Source organism: Bufo bufo, chromosome 2 (genome assembly GCF_905171765.1).
Source record: "Bufo bufo chromosome 2, aBufBuf1.1, whole genome shotgun sequence".
NCBI classification, from domain to species: domain Eukaryota; kingdom Metazoa; phylum Chordata; class Amphibia; order Anura; family Bufonidae; genus Bufo; species Bufo bufo.
Window position 1 is genome coordinate 441,017,681 of NC_053390.1, and position 23,551 is coordinate 441,041,231.

The following is a 23,551-nucleotide window of genomic DNA, read 5'->3' on the forward strand; positions in this document are numbered from 1 at the left end:
CCAAAACCTACAGGCATTTCCAGTAATACCAGCCCCGATCCCGTGGTCCACTGCACAAGCTGGCAGACATGGGAAAAGTAATAAAAGAAAGAATGATCGGTCGTCCCCTAAACAACCCGATGAGATAACATGAATATTATTTTAATATAAAAATTTTCTTATGATGTGGGAATACTGATGTATCCTAAACTGGGACACCTACGTCCTTCTATTCTGTACTCGATCTATCATTAACCCTTACATAGACTGCCTAACATCTCTTCTTTCCTGTCTATAGTGTGGGTTGGATTGGGTAACGCCTCCACTGTTGTAGTTGCTATGCCAAATTTCTTTCTTATCTTCTTTGAATACTCTAACCTCAAAATAACTTACAGTTCTTTTAAATTAAGGTGATCCTGTCAGGATCTTTCTGTTTAATTTGGAAACCTTTGCGCTCCTGAAAATTCATGGGCGCTTATCTTTGGTTTTCGTACCAATATAGGCATGTTTGCCTAGTTTTACTTTGTGATCTTGTTAACTTTTGTTGTTTCTTCCAGACTCAATGTGATCCTGAATCTACTATGTCCATCGCGCCGTCTGAAATCCACCGTTCTCTCCTGTTTAACGCTAAGTACTTACTTATCCCCACAAAACCACAATGGTACTACACCTAATGTCTATAAATGTAAGGGGTCTAAATTCCCCCTACAAGCGCTCTGCGCTGTGGAATGATGCTAATAAGACCAAGTGTGATATAGTGCTAGCTCAAGAAACTCATTTGTTGACCAAAGATATTGGTAAGTGTTCTAATAGGCACTACTCTCATCTTTATTTTGCATCGGCAGAAGTTAAAAAAGCTGGGGTTCTTAAAGGGGTTAGGCGTTCGGTCCAATTTAAAGCACATCAAACCATTATTGATCAAGCGGGACGATATATTATTCTCCTTTGCTCTATAAATCATGCTGAATACACCATAGCTAATGTCTATGTACCTAACTCTCACCAAATTTCTTTCCTTACAAGGTTCTTTAAGAAGTTGTTGAATTCTGCCAGGGGTTCCATCATTCTAGGAGGGGATTTTAACTTGCCCATTGACCCTCTGATGGACTGTTCCAAGAAAACGGGGGGGGGGGGGGGGGGGGGTCAGCGGCCTGCGTTGGGTAAGCTTCTCAAAACTACTCCCCTACATGATATATGGAGGTACCAGCATGCGACAGAAAGGGATTATACCTTTATGTCCCAGGTTCATATCTCCCCATCTAGAATCGACTACTTCCTTATATCCAAAGACCTTCTTCATAAAACCACTCACACAGCAATAGGCAATATTACATGGTCTGATCACGCTCCAACCTACCTCCACATCTCAGATAATTATCCTAATCCTAACCCACCGCTTTGGCGCCTTAAGTCATATTTGCTGAGAGATGAAAATCGGCACCAATTATTCTCTAAAGCTTTGGACGAATACTTTGTTCTTAATGACACGCCAGATATCAACGTCTCCACATTATGGTGCGCCCATAAAAGCTTCATGAGAGGCCTTTTCATTCAGACTGCGTCCAAACTTAAGAAGCAAAGAGATAAACAGATGCAGGACATTTTAGCTCAAATAGTGGAGGTAGAAGCGCGATTTAAGGAGACCCCTACAGATACATTATCAGCTCAACTCACAGACTTGCGCTTTCAACTACGCTCTCTCTTGCTCTGCAAATTTGAAAAGGCCCTAACCAGGTCGAAGGCAAAATGGTATCACTTAGGAGATAGAGCCGGGGCTATGCTAGCCCGCAGACTGAAAAAAAGGGAGGTAGCCTCCCGTATAGAATCAATGAAGCAAAATAATGGAAAGATGACTACACATCCGATAGATATTGCGGATGCGTTTGCAGATTACTATAGTTCCCTTTATAATTTGAAAAATGACGGCGGCACCCCACAACCCACCTCACATACCATACTGAATTTCTTAAAATCAGTATCTCTCCCAAGTATTGCCTCCCAAGATTTGGAATTGCTCAATGCCCCCTTTTCGGAACGGGAAGTAGATACAGCTATTAAAATCATTAAAATTGCATAAAGCTCCAGGCCCAGATAGCTTTTCGGGGGACTATTATAAATCCTTTAAAGTAAACTTATTACCATACCTTACGCGGCTCTTTAATACATTTCTACTCCCGGGTACTATACCCAAAGAGATGTTATGTGCTATTATCACAACAATCCCTAAACCAGGGAAATCTCATGATACTCCAGCAAATTTCCGCCCCATATCTTTATTAAATAATGACCTGAAATTATTCTCTAAACTGCTGGCCCTGAGGATACAGCCCCTCCTTCCTAAATTGGTGTCCTCTGACCAGGTTGGTTTCATCCCTGGTCGTCAATCTAGAGATGGAACTCGTAGAGTAATTGATCTGCTCCAAATAGCGGATACCTCCGATGCACCCACGATATTTATATCGCTTGATGCTGAAAAAGCTTTCGATAGGGTGCACTGGGGGTTTCTGACGGAGGTGTTGAATCAATTTGGGTTCCGGGGACCTATTCTATCGGCTATCTTAAATCTATACTCCCTTCCATCAGCTCGAGTATTGGCATCCGGCTTTTATTCCAAAAGCTTTGATATAACGAACTGTACCAGACAAGGCTGCCCTTTGTCACCGTTGGTTTTTGCGCTAGTGATGGAACCCCTGGCAGAAAGAATCCGCTTGGACCCAGGTATTTTGGGTATACATGTGGGTAATGCATCACACAAAATAGGACTGTATGCGGATGATGTCCTGTTATCACTTACGAACCCAGAGATATCTCTCCCAAACGTCATGGAAGTCTTAAAAGAATATGCACAAGCCTCTTTCTATAAACTTAATGTTACAAAATCGCATATTCTCCCATTTGCGATCCAAGAACCTCTCAAAAGGGAGCTTCTGGCGAAAGCTCCATTTCAGTGGGCAGAGGATGGCATAATTTACCTGGGCATATTATTAACACCTCGTATACTAAATTTAGTGAGAAGCAATTTCGATTCCCTGAGAAAAGAATTACTAACAGATTATGCTGAGTATTCTAAGCTGTTTATGTCATGGCTGGCCAGAATTAATGCGGTCAAAATGATGATTCTACCTAAGATCCTCTATAAACTTAGATGTATTCCCCTTATCATTCCACAAAAAATATTAAAATTATTGCAGTTGGATCTTATAAGATTTATATGGGGTAACAAAACACCTAGAGTGGACCGACGAGCCCTTTACCTGAAGCTGAGAGAAGGGGGCCTTGGGGTCCCGGACCTCATTCGTTATTACAAAGCGAACCTCATTGAGCAGACTAAAGAGTGGTGGGCACCTTCCTCGCTACAGAGATGGCATGAATTAGAATCCACCTACACAAAATTGGGTTCTCTCCCAGGCTTTCTTGCCGCCCTTTCCCTAGAGGCGCCTAAATCTTCACCCCCTCTCTTGACTATGCAAGCGGCAGTTTGGACCTGGTGCCATTATATAGAGAAGGGGTTGCTTTTCTCTCCTAAGAGATCTGAGATCCCACTGGTTGCGCTTACGTATGGGGTTCCCGATCTCTCCTTAGATAAATGGGAGAAAGCAGGTATCATACGTTTGGATCAGTTGTATGAAGGTGATACTATGAAAACATTTGAGACCTTGCATCAAAATTATGGTATACCTAATACTTGTTTCTATCAATACCTACAAATTAGGCATATGCTGCACAGAACGAGACCTCCCATTATTTCATTGAATAAAACTACCCCTTTTAGTAAATATTTTACTAGTAAGACAGGTCAAGGGAAAGGCCTAGCTACTGCATATCATGCACTTGACCCTACTTTAGAAACAAAGCTTAACTTTATGGTGAAGTGGGAAGAAGAATTTGGGAGCTCTTGGACGGTCGAGGAGTGGAGGGATGCTTTCCACTGGACGATAGCTACTGCCAAATGCATTAATCACATTGAACAAAATAGGAAAATACAACTTAGATGGTACTTGACTCCAGCCCGTATAGCACACATGGATCCTGAATACAGCTCAAACTGCTGGAGGAATTGTGGGGAAAAGGGAAGCTTATCACATATGTGGTGGTCGTGCCCTATTATTCTCCCTTTTTGGAGGAAGATTTTTGACCTTATCTCGACAGTGGCGGGCTTCCAGATCCCCCTTGACCCTCCATTAGCGGTGCTATCCATCGGTATAGGAGATTTACCTCATTCCCATAGACAGGTTATTATGGGCATTCTTTCGGCTGCAAGGAAGCTTATTGCGACCTCCTGGAAGCTGCCCATTACTCCTCAGGTGACTGATGTGATCTCACTAGTTAACCAGTATATGCAACATGAATATATATATGCAAATTCTTACTCTGAACGCTTAAAAGCTCACAAAAGATGGGAATTGTGGAACTCTTGCCCGTTTGCAGTTAAGATTCATTCTTTGGCTTTGTAGTGACTGATAATGTGGTATACATACATAGCAGGAGAGAGCGGTGGGTGGATAACGGTGTAGGGAAAACATATATAGTGGTACGCTAAAGTATAGAATAAATTATATCTTAGAAAAGGATCACAAGTTCTGGATTCAATCTATTAGTTTTGTTCTTGGATTGACTGTTACAATCTGTTGTATATGTCATTAATATGCTTTGCATATATTAGTGATAGTTGCTGGATTATACAAGTGACATTTATTATCTGGTATTCTTATGTTGGATTAACTATGTAACATCACAATATGAATGTCAAAGTTGTACTTTGCAAATCTCAACATTGTTCTGGCTTATGCAAGTGACATATTTACTGTCTGATTTTCTTATGCTGAAAAATCAATAAAACTTGAAAGTTTAAATGATGACTTGACCTTGTGCAATTGTTGATTTCTCAGCTATCAACCTTTTCGCAACTGACTATATGTACATTGTGATGTCTTGATACGTGTATGTACCATTCCTTACTTGTTATTTTTCAAAAAAATGAGGTTTAAAAAATTGGGTAAAAGGGGGTGATTAGAATTTTTCATATTTTTTAAAAACCCTTAGGCCTCTTTCACACGGGCGTTGCGGAAAAATGTGCGGGTGCGTTACGGAACACCCGCGATTTTTCCGCGCGAGTGCAAAACATTGTAATGCGTTTTGCACTCGCGTGAGAAAAATCGCGCATGTTTGGTACCCAAACCCGAACTTCTTCACAGAAGTTCGGGCTTGGGATCGGTGTTCTGTAGATTGTATTATTTTCCCTTATAACATGGTTATAAGGGAAAATAATAGCATTCTGAATACAGAATGCTTAGTAAAACAGCGCTGGAGGGGTTAAAAAAATAATAATAATTTAACTCACCTTAGTCTACTTGATCGCGATGCCGCCATCTCCTTCTGTCTCCTTTGCTGAACAGGACCTGTGGTGAGCGTCCATTACAGGTCAAGGACCTTTGATGACGTCACTCCGGTCATCACATGATCCATCACCATGGTAAAAGATCATGTGATGGATCATGTGATGACCGGAGTGACGTCATCAAAGGTCCTGTTCCTGTATTTAATGCTCACCACAGGTCTTATTCAACAAAGGAGACAGAAGGAGATGCCGGGCTACGCGATCAAGTGGACTAAGGTGAGTTAATTATTTTTTTAACCCCTCCAGCGCTGTTTTACTATGCATTCTGTATTCAGAATGCTATTATTTTCCCTTATAACCATGTTATAAGGGAAAATAATAATGATTGGCTCTCCATCCCGATCGTCTCCTAGCAACTGTGCGTGAAAATCGCACCGCATCCGCACTTGCTTGCGGATGCTTCCGATTTTCACGCAACCCCATTCACTTCTATGGGGCCTGCGTTGTGTGAAAAACGCAGAATATAGAGCATGCTGCGATTTTCATGCAACGCATAAGTGATGCGTGAAAATCACCGCTCATATGAACAGCCCCATAGAAATGAATGGGTCGGTATTCAGTGCGGGTGCAATGCATTCACCTCATGCATCGCATCCGCGCGGAATACTCGCCCGCGTGAAAGGGGCCTTAGGTGACTTGAACATGCGATATTCTGATTGCTAGTCCCACAGACTGCAATAGAATACTATTTCAGTCTTTGGAATCCTGAGAGACTGTCTGAGAAGCTGTACCTTGCGCACAGCTTTCCAGGAAGTTCTTGCCAGGCCTGGGTAACTCCACCAGGCCCTAGGGCAGGCATGCTCAACCTGCGGCCCTCCAGCTGTTGCAAAACTACAACTCCCAGCATGCCTGAACAGCCTACAGCAGGGCATTGTGGGAGTTGTAGTTTTACAACATCTGGAGGGCCGTAGGTTGAGCATGCCTGCCCTAGGCTGTCAAGGCAATGATTGGAGCCCGATTTCACCACAGGGGCTCACTTTGCCTGACACCACAGATGCCATGGTGGCTACAGACATCTGCATCTGAGGGGTTAAGTGACCAGGTTCAGCGTCCTCGACAACCTCCATAAATCACCCCATTTTAAAAACTGCACCCCTCAAAGTCTCAAAATAGCATTTAGGAAGTTTGTTAACCTTTTAAGTGTTTCTCAGGAATTAAAGTGGTTGTCTCACTTCAGCAAATTGTATAGTTATCATGTAGAGAAAGTTAATACAAGGCAGTTACTAATGTGTTGTGATTGTCCATATTGCCTCCTTTGCTGGCTTCATTCTTTTTGCATCACATTACACTGCTCGTATCTAGGTGTTACATGCACTGCTGCAGAGCATATACAAGGTGGCCAGGATGGGACCTGTTAGGCATGAGTAACTATGTATGCTCCCACTGTCACTGCCACCAGAGGGTGCTTTTTCCTATAGTGTGCAAAGCCACAGCTGCTGGATTAGAGGGTGGTGGTAACCTCTGGAAATGAGCAGTGTATAATATGATGGAAAAATGAATCCAGCCAGCAAAGGAAGCAATATGGACAATCACAATACGTTAGTAAGTGGCTTGTATTAACTTTAGCTACATGATAAATACCATCTGCTGAAGTGAGACAACCCCTTTAAAGCAAAATGAAGGTGAAATTTTTTTTTATTTTTTTTTTTCTTCTTCAGGATTTGGATTTTAAAGGAGTTATCCAGACTTTTTCTATTGATGACTTATCCTCAGGATGGGTCATCAATATCAGATGGTGGGGGTCCAACACCCGGCACGCCCGCCGATCAGCTGTATAAGGAGATGCAGTACCATCTCCAATCTCTTTTCCTGCTGCTGTTCCAAAGATATACAGCAGCGGACAGGAAGAGAGACGGAAGACGGCACGTGTACACTGTGTGCGCTGACTCCTCATACAGCTGATCGGTGGGGGTGCCTGATGTCGGACCCCTGCCGATCTGATATTGATGACCTATCCTGAGGATAGGTCAACAATAGAAAAAGCCTGGAGAACCCCTTTAATCCATTTTTTGGAACACAGCAGGTGTTAAGATAGAACTAATACTCCAAATATATTACTCTGATTCCACACTTTTTATAAAAATTCCATATGTGACCCTAGAGTAGATACTTGACTAAAATATCAGCCTCAGAATTGTAGGATCACCTTGTGGATTTTAGGTACCTAATTTTTTTTAAAAATTTTCAGACACCATTTCAGGTTGAGGTCCTGAGGTGCTAAAATATAAGAAACACCCCCCAAAAGGCCCCATTTTTAAAACTACGCTTCTCAAGGAATTAATATAGGGGTGCAATGCGCCTTTTGACTCCACATGTATTTCATAGAATTTATTAGAATTGCGGCATGAAAATCTAAAATTACAATAATAGTGCAGCTGACAGGTTCCCTTTAACCCTTTGGCTACCGGAGGTTTTTTCGTTTTCATTTTTTCTTCCCTATTTTCCGTGAGCCATAACTTTTTTATTTTTTCGGTCACATAGCTGTATGAAGGCTTATTTTTTGCGGGACAAGTTGTACTTTCTAATGCCCCCATTAATTATGGCATAAAATGTTGTGGGAAGCGGTAAAAAATTCCAAATGGGATGGAATTGGAAAAAAAAAACGCAATCCCTCGACCGTTTTACAGGTTTTGTCCCACAGTATTTTATTTACAGCAAAACTGACCCCTGGCCTTTATTCTCTGGGTCAGTACGATTACAACGATACCCCCATATGTATAGGTTCTTTATGTCTTTTTTTTATTTTATATCACCATATTCTGACCCCCATAACTTTTTTTTATGTCTACTGAGCTGTTTAGGGGCTAATTTTTTTACGGGACAATCTGTACTTTTAATTGATACCATTTTGGAGTATGCGTGACTTTTTGATAACATTTTATAACAATTTTTTGGGTAAGAGAAGCAATGAAAAAATTGCAAAATCGGCCATTTTGACCCTTTTTTCCATTACGCCATTCACCGTATTGGATTTTTTTTCTATTTTAATAGTATGGGCATTTTTGGTCGCTGTGATACCCATGATGTTTTTATTTATTGTTATTTAGGTATTTATTTTTTAATTATACGGAAAGGGGGTTTATTTAAACTTTTATATATTTTTTAACATTTTTTAATTTTATTTTGGTTTTTCTACTCTGGAGGTGTTCAGCGGGTCTTCAACCGGACGCAAAATGCTACACGCAACATTTTTGTCCGGCCAAAAGTCGGTATATATGCCGGGAAGCGGCCAGATTCCTGCTAGATCCCATTACAGTTAATGGGGATCCGGCGGTGCACGGTGGTATCCAGCTAAGCCGGATACAGTGAATTGCTGGAACAGACTGCTGGAGATCACAGTGCAGATGTGAACCCAGCCTTACCCACAGAAATACTAATCTGATTCCCCGCGCACAATTAAAACGACATTTCACAAGGAGCTGAAATATTTTGTTCGGATGTTGTGAAATAACTCTTAAGTAAACGGCAAAAACTGAAGTGGAAAACAAATAATATAATCCATGTGTGTCTTTTTAGATGTATAGATTTTACAGGCAAAATGGAGAGAATATAATTGTGAGAATGGGTTGTCACCGCAGCCGTGGGAAGAGTCTTATGAAGAGTATCATGCTGATAAATGTACAGCAGACAAAAATGAGCATGATCCATAGAAGCCAATTGACAGATTTCTTCGCATGCTGCTCCAGACGGTCTGATTCAGTCTTCAGCTTCTCAAAGTTCTGGTCTGCCAGTTTCAAAGATTGGTTAAGCGTCTAGATGAACAAAAAGGTAAATGAAATAATTGTGTTTTTACCTACACATCCCCAAATATGTGCTCATGTTTAAGCAGATTTATTTCAAGACATTTATTTCATTCTTCAACAAGTTTTTTTTACCTGGTTGTCCTGTTTAATAACATTCTGTACTGCTAAGGTGTTATTCTTAAGATTCTGAGTAAGACGCAACATCTCCTCAGCTAGCTTCTCTTGCATGTTGTGGTGATGCTGTAGCATTGCATCAAGCTCTGCTGAAGTCTGTTTTTCATCCGATGTGGAGCCCCTGCAAGATGTATCAATTAATATTTTGACATTTAAAAGTATAAAAGGTGTTGTCCAGGATCAGAAAAACATGTTTGCTTTTTCCAAAGACAGTGCCACACCTGTCCACAAGTTAGCTGTGGCATTGCAGCTCAGCTCCATTTACTTTACGGGAACCAGGGCCGGACTGGCCTGTCGGGATACCGGGAAATTTCCCGCTAGGCCGGCAGGCCTGAGTGCCGCAAGGCCGCGGCCCTGGTCACAAGTGGGGGCGGCCGGCGGCAGGGCATAACAGCAGGAGATGAGCGCTTCCATTGTGGAAGCGCTCATTTCCATAGTCATCTGTATCGCCATCCTCAGGACGGCGATACAGATGTCTATGCTGAGGCAGGGGAGGGAGAGGTGTGTCCCCTCCTGTTACTCCGATAGGCTGCCAGCACTAGGCCGGCAGCCCATCAGAGGCCGGTGCAGGCGGCGCGATGACGTCATCGCGCCGCCTGAGCCGTATAGCGAGGGACACAGGCCGGAAGAGGCCTGCATCGCATCGCTGGAGGTAAGTATAAGTGTTTTTTTATATATATATATATATATATATATATATATATATATAGGTACAATACTGGCACATGATAAGGGGCGGCTACTGGCACACGATAAGGGGCAGCTAATGGCACACGATAAGGGGCGGCTACTGGCACACGATAAGGGGCGGCTACTGGCACACGATAAGGGGCGGCTACTGGCACACGATAAGGGGCGGCTACTGGCACACGATAAGGGGCGGCAACTGGCACACGATAGGGGGCGGCTACTGGCACACGATAGGGGGCGGCTACTGGCACACGATAGGGGGGGGCTACTGGCACATGATAGGGGGCGGCTACTGGCACACGATAGGGGGCGGCTACTTGCACATGATAGGGGGCGGCTACTGGCACATGATATGGGGGGGCTCTTATTACTGGCACATGATTGGGGGCATCTATGGGGGCACATCTTACTGGCACATGATTGGGGGCACTTATTACTGGCAGATTATTGGGTGGCACTATAGGGGCATCTACTGAGGCTAAAAAGAAGGGGTATTTTATATGGAGGGCTCTGTATAGGGGCATTTTATACTGGGACACATTATGGTGGGTACTATGGGGAAGGGGGGAGGAGCACTATGGGGGTCATCTACGGGGGCACTGAGAAGGGGTATTTTATATTGGCACATTATGGGAACATTAGCTCAACTGGGGGCATTACAAAGGGGTATGTTTTGCACATTATAAGGAGAATTACTACTACTGGGGAGGGGCATTATGGTAGGCTTTATTACTCCCCCATGGTATGACCCCCTAGTAGCAGCACCATCCTCTCCCTGCTCTGCTATCCCTTTGCCCCTTCTCCAAATCCTTATTATGAAATCTTTCTCATTAGGATAAAGCACAACATCAGCTCCGCCGAGCCCCCCAGCCAATTGTTGAAGTGAAGTGGTGTCTGAGATCCCCAAGGGTCAAGCCAAGTAACTAAGTTTTTATGTCAAATATGTTTATGTTTGTAGTTGATCTTTATTATCGATTTTACATTGCAGATTTTTTTTTTTTTTTTTTGCAGCATATGGGTGAGATTTTATAAATATTTTTATTATTTGGTCGAAAGGCTCATGGGGGGGGGGGGGGGGGCGGGGATTGTAACAGGACTGCCGTAGAATATCTAAAATAGCTGGTCAAGTAAAATGTTGCATGCAACAATCATTAAATAAGTGACCAACAAAAAAGGGGCAGGTCAAAGGGCGTGGTAAAACACTGTCTGAGCATGATGAGAGTTGTAGTTTTGAAACAGTTGGAGGCATCCTGGTTGGTATCCTGTGATAATATGAACAATGGGGGTTCTACAAAAGAGCTATCGTGGGGCAAAGTTCATATTCGTGTTTACACACGTGTTTTAAAATGAACGCTTTCCCCTTTTATAAACAAGTAAATAATGACGCAATGCTGTGGGGCTGGTATGCAACTTTTTCCAGGGCTGTTTTTTATCCCCAGTCCGGCCCTGACGGGAACTAAGCTGCAATACCAGACACAAGCCATAGACAGGTCTGGTCGTGTATCAGAATGGAAGCAGCCATGTTTTTCTCATCCTGGGCAACCCATTTAAAAGGGTATTTGAGAACTTTCATATTGAAAGCCTATCCTCGGGATAGGCCATCAATATCTGATTGGCGGGGGTCTGACATCCTGCTCCGCGGTGTTCAGCTCTTTCAGATTAGCTCCTCCTGGGCTGGAACTACACAGCACTGTCCACTGTTTAGTTGACGGAGCTGGTAACTGCAGCACTGATACATATCATTTCATTGGGAGCAGAGCTGCAGTTACCAGCAGCATTCACCCAACCCAGGTGATCAGCAGGGTGCTGGGTTTTGGACCACTGCAGATTAAATTTACAGGCCTTCTGGACGATACCTTTAAAGAGGACCTTTCATGGGTCCAAACATTATAAACTAAGTATCAGGATACGTAGGGCATAGTGCAGGGATCTAATTGCACTTACTATTTTTCCTAGGCGCCGCTCCGTTCGCCTGCTGTGGCCCCCCCGTTGTATTCTCCCACCTGGTATGCTAATTTTAGCATCGGAGTAATGGGGAGGAGACTGAGTCTTTCTCCGTGTGCGACTCCTTCTCCCTGGCTGTAGAGCTGTCCAATCGCAGCGGAGAGCATCACAGTAAGGGAAAAAAAATAACTCACCTTCTCCCCGGCTGTGACGTTCTCCGCTGCGATTGGACAGCGCTACAGCCAGGGAGAAGGAGACGCCCATGGAGAAAGACTCAGTCTCCTCCTCATTGCTCCGATGCTAAAATTAGCATACCAGATGGGAGAATACAACGGGGGCCACAGCGGGCGAACGGAGCGGTGCCCAGAAAAAATAGTAAGAGCAGAGTTTAATATATACTGGAGACAAAACCATATACAGCTACTACAGAAAGAATAAAGATATGTCACCTAATAACTGACGCTGGAGCCAGTGCACTTTGGCAATTCTTTGATTGGCTGCAAAGTTGTGCATGCATCACCTGACATTTCTTACAGTCCAACCATTAGAACTACAATGGCGACAGCTAAAGGTGTGGACATCTGACTCTGGATAGTAGGGAGGAGAGTAAGTAACACAGGCCAATTCCAATTAAAACTGTATTGGGGCAAAGTGGAGCATTTAAATATCCTGCAAATAGCCATTCTCCCCATTTTTTTTTTACCGGTTCCATGTACTTCCACTCATCCTTTCCCACAGTCTTTCAGAGTACTGTACATATATGGCATGAAAATGGTAAGGGCTCAGGAGCTGAGCCTTCGCCATCCGCAGCTAGGCTCCCAGCCCTTTAATAGATTTAGATGCTGCCGTACAGTGTGATCCCAAGGTGCTGATCAGTTGCTATGGCAGAAGCTCAAATACACTAGTAGGAGTAAAAAAAAGTGAAAAAGTGCCATACAGCTTTTGGAAGGCAGATTTTTCTGGAATGATTTTCTGGCACCATGCTGTATTTGAAGAGACCCTGAGATACCCCTACAGTGGAAACTTTCAAAAAGTGACCGCGTTTTGAAAACTACAAACTAAAGGAATTTATCGAGCGGTGTACTGAGTGCTTTGATTCTACAGACATTTCACAGAATTTAGAAGCACTAGGCTGTGAAAATGTAATATAACATTTTTTCCAATAAAATGTTGCTTTAGACCCAGATTTTTCATTTTCACAAACAGTAAAAAGGAGAAAGGAGACCTCACAATTTGTTATTATACCGTGTTTACTGGTTTTCTAAACACCCTACAAGTGGTCCTAATCTTTTGCCTGGGTATACAACAGGGCTGAAAAGTAATGATGAGCGAAGCAAGCTTTGGATGCTACACCTTCCGAGGTATCAGTCGTAACCGAAGCCGAGTTCGGTTCCAAGTTTTAAAGTGGTCTTCCACTTTAACCCCTTAAGGACTCAGCCCTATTTCACCTTAAGGACTTGGCCATTTTTTGCAAATCTAACCAGTGTCACTTTAAGTGCTGATAACTTTAAAACGCTTTGACTTATCCAGGCCATTCTGAGACTGTTTTTTCGTCACATATTGTACTTCATGACACTGGTAAAATGAAGTAAAAAAAAATCATTTTTATTTATAAAAAAATACCAAATTTACCAAACATTTGTAAAAAATTGCAAATTTCCAAGTTTAAATTTCTCTACTTCTATAATACATAGTAATACCTCCAAAAATAGTTAGTACTTTACATTCCCCATATGTCTTCTTTATGTTTGGATCATTTTGGGAATGATATTTTATTTTTTGAGGATGTTACAAGGCTTAGAAGTTTAGAAGCAAGTCTTGAAATTTTTCTGAAATTTTCAAAAACCCAATTTCTAGGGACCAGTTCAGGTCTGAAGTCACTTTGCGAGGCTTACATAATAGAAACCACCCAAAAATGACCCCATTCTATAAACAACACCCCTCAAGGTATTCAAAACTGATTTTACAAACTTTGTTAACCCTTTAGGTGTTCCACAAGAATTAATGGAAAATAGAGATACAATTTCAAAATTTCTCATTTTTGGCAGATTTCCCATTTTAATAATTTTTTTCCAGTTACAAAGCAAGGGTTAACAGCCAAACCAAACTCAATATTTATGGCCCTGATTCTGTAGTTTACAGAAACACCCCATATGTGGTCGTAAACCGCTGTACGGGCACACGGCAGGGCGCAGAAGGAATGCCATACGGTTTTTGGAAGGCAGGTTTTGCTGGACTGTTTTTTTTTTTACACCATGTCCCAATTGAAGCCCCCCTGATGCACGCCTAGAGTAGAAACCCCCAAAAAGTGGCCCCATTTTATAAACTACGGGATAGGGTGGCAGTATTGTTGGCACTAGTTTAGGGTACATATGATTTTTGGTTGCTCTATATTACACTTTTTGTGAGGCAAGGTAACAAGAAATAGCTGTTTTGGCACCGTTTATTTTTTTTGTTATTTACAACATTCGTCTGACAGGTTAGATCATGTCATATTTTTATAGACCAGGTTGTCACGGACGCTGCGATAGCTAATATGTATACTTTTTGTTTTATTTATGTAAGTTTTACACAATGATTTCATTTTCGAAGCAAAAAAAAAATCATGTTTTAGTGTTTCCATAGTCTGAGAGCCATAATTTTTTCAGTTTTTGGGCGATTATCTTGGGTAGGGTATGATTTTTGGGGGATGAGATGACGGTTTTACTGGCACTATTTTGGGGTGCGTGTGACTTTTTGATCGCTTGCTATTACACTTTTTGTGATGTAAGGTGACAAAAAATGGTTTATTTAGCACAGTTTTTATTTTTTATGGTGTTCATCTCAGGGGTTAGGTCATGTGATATTTTTATAGAGCCGGTCGATACGGACGCGGCGATACCTAATATGTATATTTTTTTTAACTCTATTTGGGGAAAATGACGTTTTTGTTTATTTTTACTTGAAACTTATTTTTTGGGGGGGGGGGGGGGGGGACTTTATTTTTTCACTTTATTTTTTGTCCCACTTTGGGACTTGAACTTTTGGGGGTCTAATCCCCTTACAATGCATTCCAATACTTCTGTATTGTAATGCATTGGCCGTATGAGTAATACTGTGTGTATTACTTATACAGCTTCCGGCCTGTGAGATCCAGGGGGCTGGATCTCACAGGCATGTCACAGGAAGGCAGCGGCGATGCCTCAGGAAGGCATCGTGCTGCCTTCCATGCCATCGGGTCACATGGGGACCCGATGGCACCGCCGCCCACCGGATAAGGTAAAACCGCAAAATGCAGGTCTGAATTAAACCTGCGGTTTGCAGCGATCGCCGATGCGGGGGGGTCACATGATTTTATAGTTATGTAAATGAGCCTGGTAAGGAGCCCCAGGGGCTGTACTAACCTTCTTGGAGCCCAGCCACGCCCCCCTGTGAAGGAGCCCAGCACCGCCTGAATCCTCCAAATCTCCTCCTTGCTCACAGTTAGATCGCCGTAATCTCGCGATGCGCGAGCTTGCGCAGTGTCGGCATAGTGTTCCTTCCCTATGCTGGCATGAGCCTCAGGGAAGGAACTGCGCAGGTGCGAGCTTGCGCATCGCGACATTACGGCGATCTAACTGTGCGCAAGGAGAAGATTCGTGGATACAGGCGGTGCTGGGCTCATTCACAGGGGGGCGTGGCTGGGCTCCAAGAAGGTTAGTACAGCCCCTTGGGCTCCTTACCAGGCTCATTTACATATCTATAAAATCATTTTTTAAACACAATAAAAGCACACAGCGCAATGGGACAGGTATATTGCGGACATGCTAGCGGCGATCTAGCCGTGCATGTCCGCATCTCTATAACCTAAAACGAGGTGACAGAACCCCTTTAAGTCAACATTTTGAAAAAATATATAGACAAGGGAACAGCAGTGACAAGCCCTCAAGAGAAGACCCTCAGACATTAGTATGGATCAAGAACAGGATTCTGATAAGTACATGATTTATTAAAACAGACATAATGAGAGGTGACATGTGCTCTTTAAATACAGATTAAGCTACTTTTACACTAGCGACAGCCTTCTCCAGCAGGCTGTTCCAGTGGGGGAACAGCCTGGCGAATCTGTGCTGCCGCTATTGCACCGTGCCACTGGAAGTCCGCTTCGGCCCCTTTGACTATAATGGGGCAATTCAAATGATCATATCACACATCTATTTACTGGCATGCTCTGGGTGCTCGCCTAGGTTGGTTCCCGCTCCACCACAGGAACACTTTCTCCAATATAGGTACAGTATAAAATTAAGACAGCACTCCAAAATTGAAGGTGAAATAGTAAGTGATTTTTATTCAGCCGGACATAATGGTATATAGTAAATTCCGGCAATGTTTCGGGCTATATGTAGCCCTTCATCAGGCCTTGTGTATAAGCACAATCATGTGGACGCCGGCGTCCATTGTATAAACATGCTCCATAAGTTCCATCAGTGTAAGTCTATAATTTTTCCAAAAATAATGATAATTGTTTTAGAGGAGCTTTTTATGAAGGTGTCAGCGTATGGTAAAATACAGTAGTGAGAAATTTGCCTTGCCAACTCCACAGACCTGGTAATAACTGCCCAACATTTCCTACTCAATTCACTGATTTATCAACTTTTTGAATAGGTTTGCAATTTTCTAATTAAATAAAAGTTTGCGTAATATGTATACCACTACTCACTTCCGTTTTCTTGGATATAAATCCCCAGAACCTAGCAAATACAAAAGAAGTGCAAGCAGTTAATAAAAAATAAACTAATGATAGATAATGGAAATTGTAATAAAACTAAACTCAAACATGAAAATTACAATCTCAGCCTTATTTGAGTTGTTTACCTTTTGCTATATAAACTATAATCTTGAACATTAAAATTTGATACCATGAAATAAAATAAAAACTCATTTCGACCCCACCATGGCATTTTATACTTATTAAAATGTAAAAAAAAAGAGTAGCAACCAAGATCCTGGGGGATCAGTACTGAATGGGCTGCGCAGGGGATTTTGTGGATGAGTTTGTGTTCATTAATATACTTCATAAAATCATAGCCCATATAGTACTGCTCCTAAAGATCCTGGCTCATTTATTAGGCAGTTTCACAATAGTGTTAAAATGAGCCAACAGGCTACTCTGGTAGAGAAACAGCCTGCCGGAGTTCATCGTATCTGGCATTGCCAGATACTAGTTTACCATACTGGAGCTCATTGACTTTAATGGGACCCGGCCTGTTTCCAGCATCAATAGCCAGACAAAAAAGCACTGCTTGCAGCGATATTTGTACGGCCGAACTGCCGCATCCCATTTAGCCCTTGTGACGAGACCAATCTCGCCACATTGCATTGGAGAAGCCTGGTTGCCCGCCTGCTTCTTTTAGACTATGGTCCCATGTTGATTCACTTGATTTTCCCCTGCAAAGACATGAAAGCCGGATCATTTGGTACTTGCCCTATGTGAACAGCGATACCCCAGATAGCTATGCCATGGAGCCCATTCGGATAACAAAAGACTATGGGAAAGAATTTGGCTCCATTGCAATTAAACTGTATTCGTGAAGTCTGAGTGCCATTCCCTTAATAATATGCACTCAGACCTGAGCTGTCTGGGGATATGTTAAATGTCTATGTTTTATGCAATAGCTGCACAGTTAAATATTTTTATGTCTCTTATTGTCTTTTGCTACCATGTGGCTAATGAAGTTTTGCCCCTGCCCTTGGAGAAAAATTGGATTACATCCCAATTGTCTCCAGGACAGAAGACATTGTGAAAAACTGTGTATTCTCCTGCCTGTGATAAGTACATTAACCCATTGTGTAAGGTAATTGTATCACAGGCAGAGGGGAGGATTTTGTGTGGGAGTGTCTAAGTGTATTGTACGGGGTTACTGGTTGTTTTACAAAAACCCTGTGGGTGGTACTAATGTGTAAGAATGTGTATATAAGAACAATAAACACACAGCTCTGGCTGTCCACTGCTTTACCCTCAACACAGAGCCTCGTCTCGTTCTTGGGGGGATTCACTGTATGCTGTTAGAGACTGATTGCTAGGAGTGTAAGCCGCTTGGGTGCGTTTCCTATTCGTCTGCTAGCAGTTATTTGTGAGGTTCCGTTCGGGAGTTTGGAGTATTCCCTTGTATGCCGTAACAGCCCTTCCGGCTAATCCAGATGCTATGAACTCCGGCAGGGTGTTCCTCTGTTGGAACAGCCTGCCGGATCATTTTAATGCTAGTATGAAACTAGCCTTAAAGCTGCTCTGTCACCAGGATCAACCCTATTAAACCAAACATACTGTTTGGTAGGGCTCATCATGCGGATTAAAACTATGCCTTTTTTTTGTCTGTAGGCTAAACAGCTGCAGAGATATCTACCTTTTTATTCATATGCAAATGAGCAATTGGAGCACCAGGAGACAGAACTGAATCGTTTGAGCACTGCTTTATAACACCCCCTGTGCTCTGCACACTCCCCATTCCCCTATATTGACAGGGCTAGACAGCAGGCTGAGGGGCAGAGCTGTGTCCTAGCATGTAAATATCATAAACACTATGTACTATAGCTTTACCACACTGAGATATGCTCAGAAAGCTAAATACATATTACTGCTTTAATCACAAGCACACTATATGATTAGAAAGACACCATTAATATGTGTCAGCTTATAAGTATAGAAAAGACAAGCTTCTCTATGTGGTCATACTACAGCTTGGTGGTAAGCATTTGGTTTTACATGTAGAGATCCCAGGTTTGAATCCTGGGACAGATTACCAGGTTATTTTCTTCAGATATTTTTTTTTCCTTCCACATTTAACCCCTAATAAAAGTCTATATCCTTATCATATTGAGAATTGTGTTTTTTTAGAAAGCCAATAAATATTAACCCCTTAGTGACGACCCCTATGCCTTTTTACGGCAGTCACTAACGTGCCTTAGGCTGGACCGCCGTCTTTTCACTGCGGCCTGGTCTAAGCTCTGCACAGGTCCCCCGTGCAGCGGAGAGCAGGGACTCAGCTCTCACATGAGAGCCGCGCTCCTGCTCTAACAGCCCGGACCAGCAGGAGTGACGATCCGGGCTGCTTATCCGCTTACATGTCGCCTGCCGCATGTAAGCGGTGACAGAGGCAGTGGTATCACCGCGTCCGTATCGACCCGCACTACATAAATATGTACATTATCCTCTACCGTGAACGCCATAAAAAAGCACCAAAAAAATTACAGAATTGCTAATTTATTCTTATTTTTATTCTAAGGTTTCAGGTTTCTAAGAAAAAAAAACACTTTTCTCAATATAGTAAGGGCTTTTTAATTATTATTATATGATAATATATTTTTTTATTATAGTATAGCATTTTATTATGGGTTAAATAAAAGAGGGGGGGGGGGGGGGGGGGGGGGAAGAAAAGTTTATATAAGTCTCTCCAGGGACTTGAACTTGGGATCTCTACATGCATGACAGACAACTTACCAATAAGCTATAGCATTACCACAGTGATGCATATTTTCTATGCTTATGAGTAGGCTTTAGCTAGTTGAGCTGTCAAGCATGTAGAGAATTGTTCAAAAACTTTGTTGTTAATGCTGTTTCTGTACAGCTCTAAAATGTATTGGCTCCGTGGAGCCAAACTTCATCTTGGCCGAAGTTGTGAGAGACTTAGGTGAATTACTACTGTATTCCTATCTGCGTATTTTAAAACATTTTAAAATAGGAATCCAAAGCCCAATTTGGATTCCTATTTTAAAATGTTTTAAAATACGCAGAAAGGAATACCGAAGTAATTCACTGAAGTCATGCGCAACTTTAGCCGAGATGAAGTTTGGCTCCACAGAGCCAATACATTTTAATGCTTTACAGAAACAGCATTAACAACAAACTTTTTGAACAAATCGACTTCGGATCTATGATACATATTACTGCTGTCTTTCTAATCAAATATTCTGCTTGTGAATAAAGTAGTAATATGTAGAATAGCTTTCAGAGAAGATCTCAGTGTAGTACATAGTGTGTATGATATGTAGATGCTAGGACACAGCTCTGCCCTCTAGCCCTGCCAATCAAGGGGAGGGAGGAGTATGCAGAGCAAATGGGGTGTTATAAAGCAGTGCTCCAAGGATTCAGCCCTGCCTCCTAGTGCTCGAACTTCTCATTTGCATATGAAAATAACACAGATTTCTCTACAGCTGTTTAGCATACAGACAAAAGAAAGGTATAGTTTTAATCAGCATGATAAGCCGTATCAGCCAGTATGTTTGTTTTAATCGGTCCTGATGTCAGAGCTGCTTTAAAGATAATATATGGTAAAGAGATCTAGATGTAAAAACTTCATACATTCAAGGTAAAGAAAAATGTCATATGTGTTTTCTAAATCAGAATAGATGATGCCACTATATCTCAATATGCTGTGATTTCTTACACAAATACTTACTATTTGGTGACAATGCAGTCTGCAAGGGGAAAAAAAGAAGAGACTTGTCATTAAAAGCACACTAGTTTATTTCTTAAAGGGAACCTGTCACCGGGATTTTGTGTATAGAGTTGACATGGGTTGCTAGATGGCCGCTACCACATCCACAATACCCAGTCCCCATAGCTCTGAGTGTTTTTATTGTGTAAAAAAAACTATTTGATACATATGCTAATTAACCTAAGATGAGTCCTGTCTCTGAGATGAGTCAGGGACAGGACTCATCTCAGGTTAATTTGCATAGGTATCAAATCGTTTATGTTTACACAATAAAAGCACACAGAGCTTTGGGGACTGGATATTGCGCATGTGCTAGCGGCCATCTAGCAACCCATGTCCTCAGCTCTATACACAAAATCCCGGTGACAGGTTCCCTTTAAGGAAAAAGCCTGTGATGATCTATTTGAAATTCTTATTCTATTATTGATGCATCATTAGTGTTTTTGCATTCTCCATGTATCATGTATGGTTAGGCTGGAATGAATTTAGCTCTTTTAGGCTCGGAGGATTTTCCATTTTTGCGTTTCGATTTTTTACTCCCTGCCTTCCCAGATCCATCACCTCTTTTTCCCTTCACATAGCCGTATGGGGGCTTGTTTTTTTTGAGGGACCATGTGTACTTGGTTATGGTATCATATAATTTTGCATACAATGTAGTGGGGAGCCGTAAAAAATTCCAAATGGGGTGGAAAAAAACGCAATTCCGCCACAGTTTTATGGTTCTTTGTTTTTATGGTGATCCTTATGTGGCAAAACTGCCATTCGCCCATTTTTTTTTTTTCCATTATGGCATTCACCGTACTGGATAAATACATTTAGATTTTAATATTTCTGACATTTTTGGAAACGGTGATGCTTAATTACCCGGTATAATTATGGAGAAAGGGTGATTTTATTATATCTTTAAAAACTATTTATTATTTTTTTTTTACTTTTTTCTGTCACCCTGGGTGACTGTAAAAAGCAATTATTAGATTGCTTCTCCCTTACATTGTAATTATGGAATCAATTTCAGATTTGCTATGTTCCTATGGAGCCCTGCAACCTGCAGTGTTTCGCAGGAGCCAAAACTGCAATAGCATGTTTTTTTCTAAAAGCCCCATGCTATCGTAGACAGTGAATGGGTCTCCCGATGACCGCTGGGGGAGCACAGTGCTCCCGAGTTTTCCACTCTCAGATGCTATGGTCACATTAGAGCATGTCATCTGAGCAGTTAAATTAATGCAATCTGCGTTCAACAATCACAGACATTAACCCTGGGTGTATGCTGTTTAAAACAGCAGCAACCCAGCGACTAGCATACTCACTGCGCTTGTGAGTAGCCGCCATCTTTAAAGACCTGTCTTTATGGCGGCAGTCAGTAAGGGGTAGGCCACTCTTTCATTATCTCCTAAAATGTGCTGAAAACAGCAATACAATGATACGTTATACACAGCATTTCACAGGCACTAGTTTTCCTTGCCATGCTCCAATACTAGTCAATATAGGCCGTTGATGCACCAATCAGATCACATGTCCCTCCATGACCGGTCATGTTGGGACTAGAATGCAGCACAGCCAGGGATGGGGACTAGTGTAAGCAGTTAAGTCGAAAGCAGGAAAGCAGCACAGATGTTCTCAATACATTAAATTAGTAAGATACTTACAGTTGCAAGAAAAAGTATGTGAACCCTTTGGAATGATATGGATTTCAGCACAATTTGGTCATAAAATGTGATTTGATCTTCATCTAAGTCACAACAATAGACAATCACAGTCTGCTTAAACTAATAACACACAAAGAATTAAATGTTACCATGATTTTATTGAACACACCATGTAAACATTCACAGTGCAGGTGGAAAAAGTATGTGAACCCTTGGATTTAATAACTGGTTGAACCTCCTTTGGCAGCAATAACTTCAACCAAACATTTCCTGTAGTTGCAGATCAGACATGCACAACGGTCAGGAGTAATTCTTGACCATTCCTCTTAACAGAACGGTTTCAGTTCAGCAATATTCTTGGGATGTCTGGTGTGAATCGCTTTCTTGAGGTCATGCCACAGCATCTCAATCGGGTTGAGGAGGTCAGGACTCTGACTGGGCCACTCCAGAAGGCGTATTTTCTTCTGTTTAAGCCATTCTGTTGTTGATTTACTTCTATGCTGTGGGTCGTTGTCCTGTTGCAACACCCATCTTCTGTTGAGCTTCAGCTGGAGGACAGATGGCCTTAAAGGGCTTCTGTCACCCCACTAAAGTCTTTTTTTTTTTTGTGTACTTATAATCCCTATCCTGCCATATTGCCATACATTATGTTATTAATAATTTTCGTTCAGTAGATTTAGCAAAGAAATTACTTTTATGATATGCTAATTACCTTTCTACCAGCAAGTAGGGCGTCTACTTGCTGGTAGCAGCCACAGAAAACCGCCCCCTCCTTATGTTGATTGACAGGGCCAGCCGCGATCTCCTCCTCCGGCCAGACCTGTCAGCATTTCAAAAATCGCGGCCTGTGTTGATTCGGCGCAGGCGCTCTGAGATAAGGAGGCTCGCCTCCTCAGCACTCCCTCAGTGCGCCTGCGCCGATGACGTCTTCTCTTTCGGTAACGTCATCGGCGTAGGCGCACTGAGGGAGTGCTGAGGAGGCGAGCCTCCTTATCTCAGAGCGCCTGCGCCGAATCAACACAGGCGCGCGATTTTTGAAATGCTGACAGGGCTGGCCGGAGGAGGAGATCGCGGCTGGCCCTGTCAATCAACAGAAGGAGGGGGCGGTTTTCTGCGGCTGCTACCAGCAAGTAGACGCCCTACTTGCTGGTAGAAAGATAATTAGCATATCATAAAAGTATGTTTTTTGCTAAATCTACTGAACGAAAATTATTAATAACATAATGTATGGCAATATGGCAGGATAGGGATTATAAGTACACAAAAATATATATATATGAGTTTAGTGGGGTGACAGAAGCCCTTTAAGTTCTCCTGCAAAATGTCTGAGAAACTTGAGAATTCATTTTTCCTTCGATGATAGAAAATCCGTCCAGGCCCCTGACGCAGCAAAGCAGCCCCAAACCATGATGCCCCACCACCATACTTCACAGTTGGGATGAGGTTTTGATGTTGGTGTGCTGTGCCTCTATTTCTCCACACGTAGTGTTGTGGTGTTTCTTCCAAACAACTCAACTTTGGTTT

At 42.3% G+C, this 23,551-nt stretch overlaps 1 protein-coding gene across 1 annotated transcript in view; it reads right to left on the reverse strand.

The window, feature by feature from the left end:
- Positions 1-8,874: 8,874 nt before the first annotated feature.
- The window catches only part of USE1 (unconventional SNARE in the ER 1), a 105,694-nt gene continuing 91,017 nt past the window's right edge, over positions 8,875-23,551 (reverse strand). The window contains 4 exon segments of the mRNA XM_040417484.1: positions 8,875-9,129; positions 9,253-9,415; positions 15,080-15,130; positions 18,334-18,356. Of these exon segments, the coding sequence (XP_040273418.1) occupies positions 8,947-9,129; positions 9,253-9,415; positions 15,080-15,130; positions 18,334-18,356 (420 nt within the window). The 3' untranslated portion in view covers positions 8,875-8,946.